The following is a 16,001-nucleotide window of genomic DNA, read 5'->3' as shown; positions in this document are numbered from 1 at the left end:
GGTTAGCATTTTTAGTTCATGGGAATGGCAATAGCACTTTACCAATTTGGTTAGCAATTCAACTGCACAAGATGAGTCCCCCATGAATGAATCTTACAACTTAACCAGTATGTTTCCAATATGTTTTGTTCTCCAAGCTTGGGTGTTTGCTGATGGCAATGCCGAAGGTGAACATCCAGGTTTTTGAGATAGTTTTTGGATAGTTTCCAGCCTTTTGTAACATCTTCATTTTCATTAATACATACTTTGCTGACCTTTAGCCAAAAAAAAAAAAAAAAATTCTTACAACTTAACCAATTTAGTTTGTAATTCAATGAGCCAAGACTAGCATGTCAGCTAAATAACAAGATGCCAGGCCCAACAGATGGAATACCAAATTAAAAATCAGATAACCAGAATTAGTCATCCCAACAGTCATCATTACACACAATTCCTCCCATTGTGAGAGGAAAATGAGTTCACTGGTAAAGGACTAAAAAACACCCTAAACCAATGAAACCATGAAATAGGTAATAATAGCTTGAATCCCCTCTGAAAATGAATCTGAACGTTCAGTAGCAGACAACCATATGCAATCAAGCTTCTTGTAACTGCAAAGAAGAACGTCTCACCTATTTTAAAGAAAATTCTCTTTAAAATATACCCTTAAAGGGAATCCACTTTAGTTACAATGAAAACTGGCTCTCATTCCTAATAAATACTATTAACTCTATATGAGAAAAGAGATAATAATAAGACACCTTCCTTTCATAGTTCCACATCATCTTGGCATTATAAGGTACATTTACAAACTGGGTTTACAAATCTAAATCCTAAAGGCCAACTCTCATCACAGGGACTTGTACTGCTCAATCAAGCGAGAGGCATGGAGACGGGAAGTAGGGACTACAGTGCAACCCAGGTTCTGAAGATAAGAAATCTGCCACCAAAAAGGTTTGAAAAAACATCCAACAATTAAACCTATTGAGCATAGAAAGGAAATGCATTGCAATAAACAAGACAATAAACTATGTAAAGTGGAACCAGCCCAGTCAGTCATCTTTGCCCCCAAAAAGAATTGCGATGGTAAAAGAGAGAAGAAAAAGGAGCATATGATCACTATGTGTGCCATCTATTAGAGTGATTACCAACAAGAAATAAATTATGATAGAGTTATTTCATTAGAAAAAAATGATATAATGCTTCAGGACATAGATTTTAAAATGAGACAAGGTATTGAAATGAAAAAGGACTCAATTCCTGTTTTACGGGCTCCAGTTTGGGCCTTCAACCTGAGATGAAAAATAGAGTGGTTCTGGTTTTCCAGTTCAATTGCTGGTTTGGTCTGGTTTTCAGAACATGGTTATATTTATTTTGTTTCAGGAATGCTAAATACAGAATATCAAGATTTATGGTCGAGATAATAAGGTATATTATTTTGTTATTCTCTAAAGGATGGGTTCAACCCTCTTCCAAATAAAAAATTGACATTTATTACACTACATATAGAATATAAGTTGGTCCTGGAAACAACTCAGTGACTTGACCGGCTGGTTCAGTGGTTCAAAGGAATAAGTTGACTACTCAACAAGTTTACAATGAAGACAGTCTAGAGGGTTGAACAACCCTTTTCAAGTACGAGGTGGCAGTTAGCCAGTCAAATGGTCAGTCTAGGTCTCAAAACATTTATTTGTTCTTTTCATTTCTTCCTGCAGAGGACTAAAATTGTAACTCAAATTTGCAATGCTCATACTTTCTTCCTCTAATTAACCGCAGAAACTACTTGAGATTATTCTATAATTATGAAGACAGTTCTATTTGGACCAACTTTGAGGCACGAATGAACTGTAATTGTACGAATCTGAAGATATGCTTTCAGTACTTCAGTGATGCACTACGGCATATATGAGATGAAATAAATACTTCATAAACTGCTTCTAAGTCAAGTAAAGCAAACTGAAGTGGGCCTTTGTTTTTTGTAGTTTTGTGCATGTTGGCAGGTCAGAGAATGGGCTGGCCCACGCTATTTCAAAGTGGGCCCTTTCTATCCCTCCGTCATGGGTTTTGGGAGTCCTCTTTTCCGGAGGACCTTTTGGATATTGTAAAGCTGCTTTTACCAGTTGATAGGGATTATATTTCCCCCTCTTGAGGGGGCTTTGCACACACAGACCCACACAGAAAAAACAAAAAAAGATGAAGTAATGAGTGAGCATTTATACACAATCATGTCTTCATCTATAACATAATGATGCATGTTTAATCATCTATTCATTTGCATGTTTAATCTTCTATTGATCTCTAATCGTGAATATTCATCCAGGGAATTTATGAGTAAAATAAAAGTGCTTCAAACCCTACTTGTTGGAATATGTAATCCAGAATACCGTGGGGGTATTCTGGTCTTTTTGGGGTAGTTTTATTCTTCTTATGTTATTAAGTGTAAGTGGGCTATGTGGATTTTAGTCCCACATCGCCTAGTTTAGTCTCTTTGTAATTTTCCCTCTATTATAAATAGAGGGGCTTACCTATCAATGAAAACAACACATTATTTTCTCTCATTCTCTCTTTCTAACCCACGATTCTGCCAACATGGTATCAAAGCTGGTCTGATCTCGGTTAGAAAAAGAGGAAAAACCCTACTCCATCTCTCCAATCGACCTCTCCTTCTTCTCTCTCTCTCTCTCTCTCTCGGCTTCTCTTTCTCTGGTTTTCTTCTTCTTCTCCTTGTAAGGGGGCAGCACTAATGAGGTAAAATCCCTGACCAATGATTTAGTTGCTGCCCTCCTCCATTCTATTTACTTTTTTATAGTAAAATACTGCTGGAATCATCTTTGCGATTTGGGGTTTTCCAGAATTTTTTGGAGATCGACTTCCTATTACTATTGAAGGCTGACCTTCCACCATTGGAGCTCCCTATGCACCCTTCTCCAGCCCCTTTCTATCCTATTCCATTATCCTCATTCCTTATTTCCTTTTTCTCCAAGCTTTAATTAATTACAGCCACCATACCCTAATCGATCTCAACTTATCAGGGTTTTTCAAAACCCTGACTCCAATCGATTTTGGTGTTTCCTTTTTCAGATCCAGCTGATCTTTTGGGGGTGATTCCCTATTACTACAAGCCCTACTCGACCTAAGTTTGGACCCTTTCTGATGGCTGGATTTGTTTCTACAGCAAAAATTCTTTACCCTGCTAATTTGGTTACCTGCCAAAAACCCTGACTTTTAGGTTTCAGTTTTTGCTAATTTTTGGAGGGCTGATTACTCCCACTTCAAGGACCAATTGACCTTAATATTGCACCTATCCAAGTTTTTTGAAGACCCCTACCCCAATCGATCTCTTCTTTTTAGGGTTTTCCAAAACCCTAATAAAAATCGATTTGGGCTAGGGATGTTTGCTGCTGTTCGAGCACTTTGGAGGTGGTTCTAACATTAAAAGAGAACTCTCCTTCATCAGTTCAAGGCTTGAAGAAGGTCCTTTATGCTGATGTAGTGCTGTAATGCTGCCCTGCTCTACTTCTGTGATTTTTTGGAGTCTCTCCCCTTTGAAGATCAAGTCTCACTCTTACTGGAGATTGATTGTTCACCTTGGAGGTTCCATTCTAGCAGCCTTGGTCAACATTTATTACATGTCTACATCAGCAATTACAACCCCCTTTCCCTAAATCGATCTCAATTTCAGGGTTTTCTAAAACCCTGACAACAATCGATTTTAGGGTTAGGGTTTTCCTATCAAGCTCATATTTTGAGGAGAGTCTTATACATATCAGAGGAGTATTCAACCCATATTTTAGCATCATTCATCAGTTATTTTAGGAAAAAATTCAGGTTCATTCTTATGGCTCGATTTTTCCAATTATCAATCTATTTTCCTTGTTCTTATATGGCTGGCTGCTTCAACTACCTATTGGATCTACTGAGTGATTATGTTATATTTGCTGGTTCTATTGAGCTTTACTACCTACCTTGCTGGTTCTATTGATTGGCTTCTGTAAGCATGACTGGTTGACATGTTACTGCTGCCTTTATGTGGACTACTGCTGCCCTATTATTGAGACTAAGTATCCTTCTATTGGAGATCGAATTTCTTTCATTGTCGAAGACTTGAATCTACTACCTTGGAGATCAGCTTATTTGGGATTAAACAGTGTGTTCCAAGGTTATTGGTTGCAACTACGAACCTATTCAGTTGTGTGAAGCTCTTCTATTGGTTCATATCCAGTTTATTTTTGGAGCTTGATCCTAGCATTATTCACTAATTCAGATCTGATCCAAGTTTTTGTTGAAGCTTATTACATCAATTCTGTCCAGATATATTCGTCAATTCTATTTAGCATGTGGGAGTTTATAGTTTGGAATTTTGCACACTGATTCTTCCTTGTGTGAAGATCGATCAAGTTTTTGAAGAATGATGCCTTCTCCTAAAAATCAGACCTGTTTTTTTATAATTCAGATATGATCATTGGAGATTGGTGTTTTGGAATTGGTTTGATTGATTGAAAAAGGTTGCAGATTACAGTGTTGCATTGTTTTTGTCCATGGTTCATTATCCCATTGCTCTTTTCACTTCACCACCTCCCAAAACATACCTTTGGCATATACCCATAACCCCTTTGGAAGTTCATGGTATTCTCTAATTTACCATTTCTTCCTTTTCCATTATCCTTAGCACCTCTTGGAAAATTCTGGAATATTATGTTTTTGCCCTATCTCTTACATCATCTCTGTTATGTCCACGTGTACTACACGTGAGGGGGGGATTATGTACAGTACACCTGCAGACATTGTAGAAGCAGAACTTGCAGGAACACTTGGTGCAAAACATAGAAGATCAAAGTTTTCACCATTGCCAATGGGTATCTACTTTGTTATTGGGTTGAGTTTGCCGTAAGGGGAAGATTGAAGTATTAAAATATTGAAGATGTTTGGTTGTTGCCTGCCTATATGAGGTTCTACAGTTGGGTTGATTTTTTCCGCTGCTTAATCTTTTCTGCTGCTTGATTGCTTATCTTTAAGATTATCAGTCAGACATTCATCATTGGACAATTGTTAAAGATTGGTGAAAGTTTGCTGCTCAAGTTTGCCCAGATTTTGAAGACCTATTTTTTTCAAGTTTTTGAAGGTTTATTTGGGAGCTGCATTCATCTGTCAAGCTGGATTCTGCTACAACTTCGTTTTTTCCCTTTTGTTGTTCAAGTTGGGCATTAGTACTTTGTATGCGCCAACTTGAGGGGGAGTGTTAGCATTATTAGGAGTTATTTTTTCTTTAGTTCAAGCTGGATCTTCTTTCTTTGCTTATTTGTATAATCCAGCTTGAGGAGGAGTGTTGGAATATGTAATCCAGAATACCCCGAGCGTATTCTGGTCTTTTTGGGGTAGTTTTATTCTTCTTATGTTATTAAATGTAAGTGGGCTATGTGGGTTTTAGTCCCACATCGCCTAGTTTAGTCTCTTTGTAATTTCCCCTCTATTATAAATAAAGGGGCTTACCTATCAATGAAAACAACACATTATTTTCTCTCATTCTCTCTTTCTAACCCACGATTCTGCCAACACTACTATATATCAAGTAATGCAAACAGAAGTAATCCATAATAATGCACTAATTTAGATCAAGAGACGAAGGCACAACTTAAATATCGAATAAACTAAGCTTCCTTAACCTGTTTGGGTGTAGCTGCTGATGAACCCATTGCATTCTCAATCCTCAGCTTCTGGAAATGTTCCTGGAAATAAAAAAAGAAGAGATAAAAGCAGTCTAAAACTCTTCTCAATGACACACAAACTACCCAAACCCACCCCCTTCAATACACAAGTATATTCATAGTTATCAGACCCAGACTGGTTGGAATGGTTGCATCTTCATGGAGCCAGGCCAATTCACACATCCACTTGCCTGGCCGGATCTGTATTTGAGCCTAGTAATACTTTTAGTTTCACAGAACAAATAACATATAGCCACTGTGACAGATTTATTTGTGATTTTATTTGGCATAAACACATATTATGTAATTGGAATGTCCACGTTGACTCTGCTGAATGGTTGAACCTGGACCCAGCTACCAAAATGGATCTATGGCTAGGTTGAATCTGATAACTATGAATACAACAGAGACCCTGCAAACCAGGACAAGTAATGTGCATCGGGTTTTTTTTCTTCCTGTTCTGGATATTCCTCAATGTCCTGCCTATTCACAGAATGTGAGAAGAAAAATAAAATGTGACACAATGTATACACTAGGGACTCTACTTCATTACATTTTTTTAATAATAAATCCTAAAATATATAATATATTCATAAAAAAGAGGAATATCAGAGATGAAACATAAGAAAGAATTAAAAAAAAAATTTCTAAAAGAAATATTTTGGCATTCCACATTTTACATTTCTCTCTCCTTTTTTTTGGGGGGGGGGGGGTGCTAGAACACAGCTTTCCTTGTTGTGTTTGGATCCATGCAGCCGACCCCATTAAGTTGGGATAAGGCCGAGTTTGTTGTTGTTGTTGTTGTAATTCTAAAAGAAAATACATGCAAAACACTTCACTAAACAGTTATTTAAAATAATACATGAAACTTTTTATTCACTATTATGATCAGCAATGCCCTGCCAAAGTGTACTGCATTTACTGGTACATTTAACTATTCGGCCATTAGAGAGCATTGCAAAGGAATAATTTCAAATATTGATGAAAAACTAAGGTGATCTACAGATTAAAACTTACCTGCTTCTCCCTCAACAGATGAGCACGCTGATCAGCTGGGATTTGTTCCCATCTCAAAACCTATCAAAGGAAACTGTCGCTCGTAAAATAACAAGGCATCTTTATTTCATAAGAGGGATGAGTTTTATAGGTACAAAGAAATTGCAAGGATACAGCCATAAGATTTTTATCACCAGTGTATGATAAAAGTTGCTCAAATGCCCAGTCATAAACATTGTATCATAAGTCAGTACAATCATATGTATTGTGACTGGAATTAACTCACATATCCAGCGTATTGAAATGCTTCATCACTCCTCAAACAAGACTTCAGTGCACGCAAAACATCCTGAAGAATGATTTACTATTTCAGTAACTGAAACTGAAGTAGCAAAAATATCAGAAGACTATCATTCGTTGGTAATCCAAATGTCTGAATTGGATATTTTCCCTTTCATTAGCTAATTTTTGTATGTATTTTTAACTTTTTCTCTGAGCTTCTCATGGGTCTTTTTTCCCGCTCTCATAAATAAATCCTTACGTGTACCTGCTTATCCATCTATCTGTACACACACACACACACACACAGAGTTGCATAGAGATACACTGAGAGGAAGTTTTCTCACCAACAGTTTATAAAATCTACAGCCCAATATACTTTCATGATAAAGAAACAAAGACAAGATAATTTTGGAGTACAATGGTAAGCTGCATGACCTTGCTTTTGCATGTTTTGATTCTTAGCCGTTCATCAATTACAAATCCAACCTGTTTAGGAAAACCACATGTAAAACCAGTCAGAATATCTACACATTGCACTGGATGTGTTATAGTGCTGTGATTGAGAAAAATGTGCTTGGAAAGATGGAAAAATAACAAATGGTATATAAGGGCCTCTTTGGTATCACTTTTCATTTTCATTTTGGCCTATTTAAAAAAAATCATTACTAAAAGCCATTTTGATCAAAAATGAAAAACTGTTTGGTAACTACTAAACACAATAGATTGTAGAATGAAAAATGAGTTTGGTAACTACCTATGTGTAAATAATTTTCACAATAGATGGGTGAAGAAATTCTCCCATCACCCATCTTCTTGCTGATGATGTAATCAATTGCCGTTGAGTTTGAAAAAGTTTATCAGTACAACAAAAGCCCATCAGTACTTACTACCCAAAACTCTTCTTAACCTTAGTTTTAAATACAAGTCTTCTTCTTCTTCTTCTTTACTGTCCCTTTATTTTTTTAGATCCAATTCTTCTTCTTCATTTTGTAGACCGTCCCATGAAAGATGCTCATTTGGAAAATTTCTGAAGAACAAAGAAGCAGAAAGGTGCAAATAAAAATAGAGTAAACATCTTGTACACCCTGAGGTTTGTTCACCTATCTTGTAGCCCCCCCCCCCCCCCTACCATTTATTAAAACCTTACTTACAGACCCTTGGGACTGACAGAATACCCATTCCGTTAGAGACATGTTAAGTGATGATGTCAGCAGGCCATAAATTAGTAAATGGCCAAAATACCCTTATCTCCTAAATCCTGTTTGAGTAGCCATACTCTTCTTTCCTCTTCTTCATCCTCTGCTATGGTAGCCATTGTCGCGTGAAGGCAGCCATTGCCGCCATTGCCGTGAGGAAGAACCAGGAAATCTCACTCTTTAATCTCTCTTGCAGGAACGCTGAGATCATTCGTGTTACGAGATGACATCGCAGTGAAGTCTCCTCCGTTCCTTCACATCTCTCTTTTTTTCACAATCAATCTCTAGATTTTTACTGTTTTTTCTCTAATTTTCAAATCGAATCGTCTCTGAGTTTGCTTTGGCTAAGATTTTGGTTTCTTTCCTTTATTTTACTTTAGATTTCCTCATTAACTGGTTTTGATTTAAAAAATTCTGTCTTCTTTCTTAATCTTCTTATTCCACCAAACACACAGCTGCCGCTGAGATGTTAATGGGATTTGCGTTAATTTTGGCTTTGCCATTGCTTTGGGGTGAAGTCTGTCAAGTTTCACACTTACAGTCACAGAGAGAGGCAGAGATGGTGAAAATGGGATACTTTCTTCTTAGATAACGTTTTTAACTACAAATTTTCAATGGGGTTGGAATGGAATTGTTCAAAATCCAACTTTTTTTAGGATTATTTGAAAATTGGGAGAAAGCTTTATCATCAACACCCAAAAAAAAAAAAAAGCTTGAGTGGGCTTTAGAAGGAAACCAAGGTTGTGTGGTTGTGAAACCTGCTCGCTGCTCTTTAGCTTTTTTAGGGTTTTCTGGTGGTCAAAAAGAGATGAGTGAGAGAGAGAGAGAGATTGACCATGCGGAGGGAGAAGCAAAACAAAAGCAGGTCTTGAAAATCTCTTCCTCTAGCGCAAAATCCTTGAGCATTCCGGCCTCGGTGAGGAGACTTATGTCCCCGAGGTGATGCATTACGTCCCTCCTCAACCTTCCATGGCCACTGCTCGTGAAGAGGCTGAGCAATAAGGGTACATATGTAATTTTTATTTTGGATACTTTATAAAAGATGTACAAAGGCTATTTTGGTCTTTTACATTGTTAAATTAACACCTAACTAACACCGTGAGGTTTATGGGTCTATAAGTAAGGTTTTAATAAATGGGGGGGGGGGGGCTACAAGATAGGTGAACAAACCTCAGGGGGTCTACTAGATGTTTACTCATAAAATATGAATATACATGTGTATCAGATTGGGATGTCAACTATTGTGCAACTCGCCGTCTTCAATCGTATCACTAGGAAAAATTGTTCCTGTGACCCCACAGGAAAACTAAGTTGAAACTCACTTCCAGGCTTTCTTCCCCTGGAACTGTTTACCAGCGTGGCGTTGTAGTTTCTTTTTCACTTCCCGGGTTCGTGTGACCTTGGCCTCTTTGCAGCAAGAGGTATTGCCTTGTGTGCTCCTCTTGTCGATTGCTCAAACCTCCTTTCTTATTCTGCTTCACAGCAGTTCGGACTTGGTACTTCCCTCTATCGTCAAACCAGACCTTTCTCCGATGAAGATCACAGAGTACAGTAAAGGACCTTTTAGCTTTTGATTCATCTTCTTGCTGAAGCATTGCAAATAGGATATTCTGAAGTTTCCGATTGTTGCCATTAATTATGTCGCTCAAAGTTTTGGAACCAAACTCCCTGCAATCGTCCTGCTGCCCTTACAATTGTATCCCCTTCTTCTATAGTCTCTTTCACCTGTATATCGTTCATTTGTGACTTCCTTGTCCTCTGTTTCTATTCCTAAGAACTGGCAGGAGGCTCTTCAAGATCCAAATGGAAGGCAGCTATTATGGAGGAAATGCATGCCCTTACACAAAATGGCACTTGGGATTTAGTTCCACTTCCTCCCCAGGAAAAAAAGTCAGTTGCAAGTCGGTTTTCACTGTCAAACAAAATTCTGATGGTACAGTGGAAAGATACAAAGCCAGATTGGTTGCTAGGGGATTTACCCAAACGTATGGTCTTGACTATCAGGAGACCTTTGCCCTGGTTGCAAAGAGGAACACCATCCGGGTAATCCTATCATGTGCTGTCAATCTTGGTAGGGAGCTGCAATAGTTGGATGTGAGGAATGCATTTCTTCATGGGGAGTTAGAAGAAGTTTACCTAGATGTTCCTCTAGGATTTGCTACTAGGGAAACTAATGGGAAGGTATGCAAACTAAAACGTGCTCTCTATGGTTTGAAGCAGTCTCCTAGAGCATGGTTTGGCAGATTCCACAGTGCCATGGTGAAATTTGGTTATACCCAGAGTAATGATGATCACACCCTCTTCATCAAGAAGTCAAGAACCAAAATTGCCATCCTCATTGTTTATATGGATGATATAGTTGTCACGGGCAGCGATATGAAAGAAATTGAAAGCTTGAAACTACTTCTTGGGAAGGAATTTGAGATAAAAGATCTGGGGCCCCTACGATATTTTCTAGGCATTGAGGTTGCCCATTCTACCAACATTTCTCTCTCAGCGGAAATACACCTTGTACTTACTATCAAAGATTGGAATGTTAGGGTGCAAGCCAACCGATACCCCTCTTGAAGCTAACGTTTGTCTCTCCAATAAAACAGGTGACCCTGTAGACAAAGGGAGATATCAGATATTGGTTGCGAAGCTGATTTACCTTTCCCATACCAGGCCGGATATTGCATTTGCAGTCAACATGGTGAACCAGTACATGCATGATCTTTATTCCACTCATTGGGATGCTGTGATCCGTATTCTCAGGTATTTAAAGGCTGCTCCAGGCAAGGGGATTTTATTTTCTCCTAATGATCATTTGCGGGTGGAAGCTTTTACAGACTCTGATTGGGCTAGTTCTCCTGATGACCGTCGGTCCACTTCTGGCTATTGTACTTTGGTTGGAGGTAATTTGGTGACCTAACGAAGTAAGAAACAGACTGTTGTTTCTCATTCTAGTGTTGAGGCTAATTTCGTGCCATGTCCCATGACATATGTGAGTTGATGTGGCTTCAGGGACTATTGAATGATTTGGCACTTCCTACTTCACTGCCCACGTTATTGTATTATGACAACTAGTCTACTATTAGTATTGCCCATAACCCTATCCAGCATGATCGCACCAAGCATGTGGAGATAGATCATCACTTCATCAAAGAGAAACTCGAGCAAGGACTGATCTATATTCCCTTTGTCAAGTCTGGCAACCAATTGGCTGATATCTTCATTAAGGGGTTGAATAGCAAAGTTTTTTGTTCTCTTGTATCCAAGTTGGGCATGTGTGAAATCCATGCTCCAACTTGAGGGGGGGGGTGTGTTGTAATATGGGATATAAGGGTAGAATTGTCCTAGGTGTTTTATGTTGTGTTGCCCTATGGGCATTTCTATCCTTGTACTCTCATTGCATTTATTATAAATTGACATGTGATTGTGTCTCATTGACACAAGTCACAATTCCTAAAGTTATCAGACACAAATGAGGGTAAATTGTTTGAGGATCCTCATTGCTACCGACGACTTGTTGGAAAGCTTATATCAAAAGTCTTTTCGTGGAGGGGCATGCGTCCTACTTCTGGCTTCCGAGGGGCTGCCCTGGGATTCGCATTCCCTTTTTGCTGACAACACCATTATCTTTACCAGGGGTTTGAAGAGTTCTCTCAAGCAAGTTATGGGTTTATTGGCAGATATGAAGGTTTTTCGGGACAGCTGGTAAATAGACAAAAAAGCTGCTTTGTGTTGGGAGACAAGGTCTCTTTGGCGAGAGCCCAAATGGTAGGGATGGTGACTGGTTTTTGTAGAAAGTCACTCCCAATTACCTATTTAAGGGCACCACTCCACTCGGGAAGGCTGAAGATTTGCTACTTTGACGGTCTTGTTGAAAAGATAAGAAATAGAGTGGCAAGCTGGCAGGGAAGGCTGTTGTCATCTGGGGGATGCGTTACTCTGTTGAAACATGTCCTCTCATTCATCCCCATCCACATTCTCGCAACACTGGTTCCTCTGAAGGCGGTCATTCGAAGATTATATGAGATCTTTGCTGATTTTCGGTGGGGCAGCTCGGAGTGGGGAAAACGCAGGCACTGGGTGTGTTGGAGGAGGATCTGTAGGCCACTTGATGAAGGGGGGCTGGGAGTTAGGCGTTTGGAGGATGTTGGACTTTCACTCAGGCTTAAGGGCCTCTGGAGGGTCTTTTCAGAGTGTTCTCTGTGGAGTGATTTTTTTAGGGCCAAGTTCTTCAGAAACGTCCATATTGCTCTAGCAGGGTCACATAGTGTTGGTTAAAAATCTTGGCGTAGTACTCTGGCTTTTAAGGGCTTCTTAATGGAGAAGTCAAGGTGGTTGCTTGGAGCTGGCAATATTTCCTTCTGGCTGGATGACTGGTCTGGCGTTGGTTCTCTGATTGACCAGGTTGACAATGGGCTGCTGGTAGACTTGGATTTACGGGTCAAGGATGCCTTGGGGGAGGATGGAGTTTGGAGGCAAGACATTCTAGCTCACATTGATTCAGCTGCTATCAAGGAGAGCATTACTCATGCTAATTATGCTCTCTCTGATAGATGTGATGTCTTAGCATGGACCCCCGCTAGCGATGGTTGTTTCACAACTAGGTCGGCTTGGAACAAAGTAAGGAGTGCTTCACCTGTAGTCCCCTATGCGAAGTAGTTATGGAACCAATCAGTTCCCTTGAAGGTAGCATTTTTTTCTTGGCAGCTCCTTAATGGAAGGATTCCCATAGATGATTCTTTGATCTTGTTGGGAGTTCCCCTGGCCTTGAAATGCAGCTGTTGCGGGAGTCCTCGGAGGGAGACAACTGATCACTGTCTGGTGACGGGAGGTACGGCTTCCAAGGTGTAGGGCTACTTCTCTCGTATTTTTGACATCGCTACCGTGCCCTCTCAGGATGTCAGAGGCAAAATAGCTCTTTGGCAGGGGTCAACAAGTGGTAAAAGCCTTAATGCTTATTGTAGCAGAACTGAATCTAAAACCTAATCTGTAGCAAGACAACTAGAAGAAGAAGAAGAAGAAGAAGAAAAGAAGAAAGAGTAAAACCGAGAGAGAAAAGAAGACTTCTCACGATTTAGTTGAATTACTAAATCGTGAGAGAGATGTTTATTTATAACAAAACATTAATGAGTTACAATAGAAAACCTCAAAATACCCTTGAGACATAAAACTAATTAGAACTAACTAAAAGGAACCACAAAAGACATAAATAACCCCAAGCACCTAAATACGATAATCTTAACACTCCCCCTCAAGCTGAAGCGTAGACATCACCAAGATCCAGCTTGGAACAGCCACTTGTAAACTGTGGTCGAAACAAAGCTTTGGTAAACATATCTCCAAGCTGAAACTGGGACCAAACAAAAGGAGTAGTAATCAACTTCTTTAGAACAGCATCGCGAACAAAATGACAGTCAACTTCAATGTGCTTGGTTCGTTCATGAAACACCGGGTTGTTGGCAATATAGATAGCAGCCTGGTTATCACAAAGACATCTCCATGGGCTGGTCACTAAATAACCAAGCTCATGAGTAAAGGAACGAACCCACATCAATTCAGCAATCGTGTGTGAGCCATAGCTCGATCGCCTCTCTGACTGAACGAGCAATGTGAGTCCTTTCTTGCTCTTCCAAGTAACTAAGTTACCACCAAAGAAAGTACAATAACCAGTAGTAGATCTACGATCACCATCAGAACCAGCTCAATCGGCATAAGAAAATCCAACAATGCTAGTGTGTCCATGAAGGCAATAGACAAGCCCCTTGCCAGGAGCACCCTTAAGGTAGCGTAAAATATGACACGCAGCCTCCCAATGAACTTGCTTAGGTGTTTGCATGAACTGACTGATAACACCCACAGCAAAAGAGATATCAAGACGAGTAACTGTAAGATAGATAAGTCTACCGACCAGGCGTCGATATTGGTGTGGATCACTAAAGGCTGTGTCATCAGAAGCACCAAACTTGACATGAGGATCCATAGGAGTATCAATAGGTTTACAACCCGTCATACCTGTCTCATTAAGTAAATCAAGAATATACTTCCTTTGGGACAAGCTTAGACCGCGAGAACTGCGAACAACCTCAATGCCAAGAAAATACCGGAGGTTACCCAAATCCTTAATCTGAAAATTGTCAAGTAGATATGTCTTCACCTGTGCAATCCCAGAAGCATCATTACCAGTGATAATAATATCATCAACATATACTGCTAAGATGACCACATTAGACCCCTGTCGTCTAACAAAGATAGAGTGATCAGAGTAGCACTGAGAAAATCCATAACTAGCAACAACACTGCTAAATTTATCAAACCAGGCACGGGGAGACTGTTTCAGTCCATAAATTGCCTTATGAAGGCGACAAACTCGGACACTATCCTCCCCCTGAGCAACATACCCAGGAGGTTGCTCCATACACACCTCCTCCTGCAGGTCACCATATAAGAAAGCATTCTTCACATCCATCTGGAAAAGGGGCCAGTCAAGGTTAACAGCCAAAGAAAGCAAGATACGAACTGAATTCAGCCGTGCAACAGGAGAGAAAGTCTCAAAGTAATCGACCCCATAGGTCTGGGTAAACCCCTTGGCAACCAAACGGGCCTTGTGCCGCTCCACAGTACCCTCGGGATTGTACTTCACTGTGTACACCCAACGACACTTAACAAGATCCTTACCAGGTGGGAGATCAACCAAAGACCAAGTCTTACGAGAGATGAGAGCCTCCATCTCCACATCCATAGCATTTTTCCACTCAGGGTGAGACATAGTAAGGGTATAAGAAGAGGGAATAAAAGTAGAATGTAATGCAGTAGCAAAAGCACGATAATGAGAGGGAAGATGAGAAACAGACACATAATTTGCCAGAGGATAAAGAGGACGGGTAGTGCAAGTACGAGTACCTTTTCTCTCGAGCAATAGGGAGATCATCAACATCAACAGGAGGATCTGCAGCAAAGAATCAGTCAGGCGGTAAAGGTGGGGCCGTAATAGGTTGAAGTGGGAGCGGCTCTTGTTGGTGACGACGCACATAAACCTGCACAGCGGGCAGCTATCGGCAGAGGAAGAGGAGGAAGAGGAGCCGGGGCAACAACCCGACCAACTTCATCAAGATGAACATCAACAGAGGAACCAGCAAAATAAGGGGAACTCTCGAAAAAGGTAACGTCAACAGAAATAAACTGTTGGCGAGTAACAGGGTCAAAACATCGATACCCCTTCTGGGTACGAGAATATCCAAGAAATAAACACTTAACAGCCCGAGGAGATAACTTATCAAGCCCGGGGCGAAGTACATGAACAAAACACTAACACCCAAAAACACGAGGAGAAAGAGAGAAAACAGCCCAATCAGGAAACAATACTTTGAAAGGAATTTGATTATTTAGAACAGATGAAGGCATACGATTAATTAGAAAACAAGCTGTCAACACTGCATCAGCCCAATAGAGTTTGGGAACATGCATATGAAACATCAAAGAACGAGCGACATCTAACAAATGGCGATTCTTGCATTCGGCCACACCATTTTGTTGGGGTGTATAAGAGCAAGAAGTTTGGTGAAGAATGCCATTATCAGAACAAAACTGAGAGACCTTACACTGAATTAATTCAAGGGCATTGTCAGTACGCAAAGTTTTTAAAGGAACACCAAATTGAACTCGAATTTCATTATAAAACTGTTTGAAGACAGAAACAAATTCAGATCGATCCTTCAAGAGGTACAGCCATGTCATCCGAGAATGATCATCAATAAAACTAACAAAATAAGAAAACCCTAACCGACTTTTGACCCTATAAAGACCCCAAATATCCGAATGAACCAACTGAAATAAAGAAGTACTCCTAGACTCT

General features: G+C 39.9%; 1 protein-coding gene across 2 annotated transcripts in view; it reads right to left on the bottom strand.

The window, feature by feature from the left end:
* Positions 1–607: 607 nt before the first annotated feature.
* The window catches only part of LOC122670556 (ATP-dependent DNA helicase SRS2-like protein At4g25120), a 56,563-nt gene continuing 41,169 nt past the window's right edge, over positions 608–16,001 (bottom strand). For both annotated transcript variants that reach the window (XM_043867490.1, XM_043867499.1), the window contains 5 exons: positions 7,398–7,448; positions 6,967–7,029; positions 6,702–6,761; positions 5,643–5,705; positions 608–919 (listed from right to left, as the gene is read on the bottom strand). In XM_043867490.1, coding sequence (XP_043723425.1) covers positions 830–919; positions 5,643–5,705; positions 6,702–6,761; positions 6,967–7,029; positions 7,398–7,448 — 327 coding nt within the window. In that variant the 3' untranslated portion in view covers positions 608–829. The remainder of the gene's footprint in view (positions 920–5,642; positions 5,706–6,701; positions 6,762–6,966; positions 7,030–7,397; positions 7,449–16,001) is intronic.

Source organism: Telopea speciosissima, chromosome 1 (genome assembly GCF_018873765.1).
Source record: "Telopea speciosissima isolate NSW1024214 ecotype Mountain lineage chromosome 1, Tspe_v1, whole genome shotgun sequence".
Taxonomy (NCBI): Eukaryota; Viridiplantae; Streptophyta; class Magnoliopsida; order Proteales; family Proteaceae; genus Telopea; species Telopea speciosissima.
The sequence above is the reverse complement of the archived record's forward strand: the minus strand, read 5'-3'. Positions and strand labels throughout refer to the sequence as shown.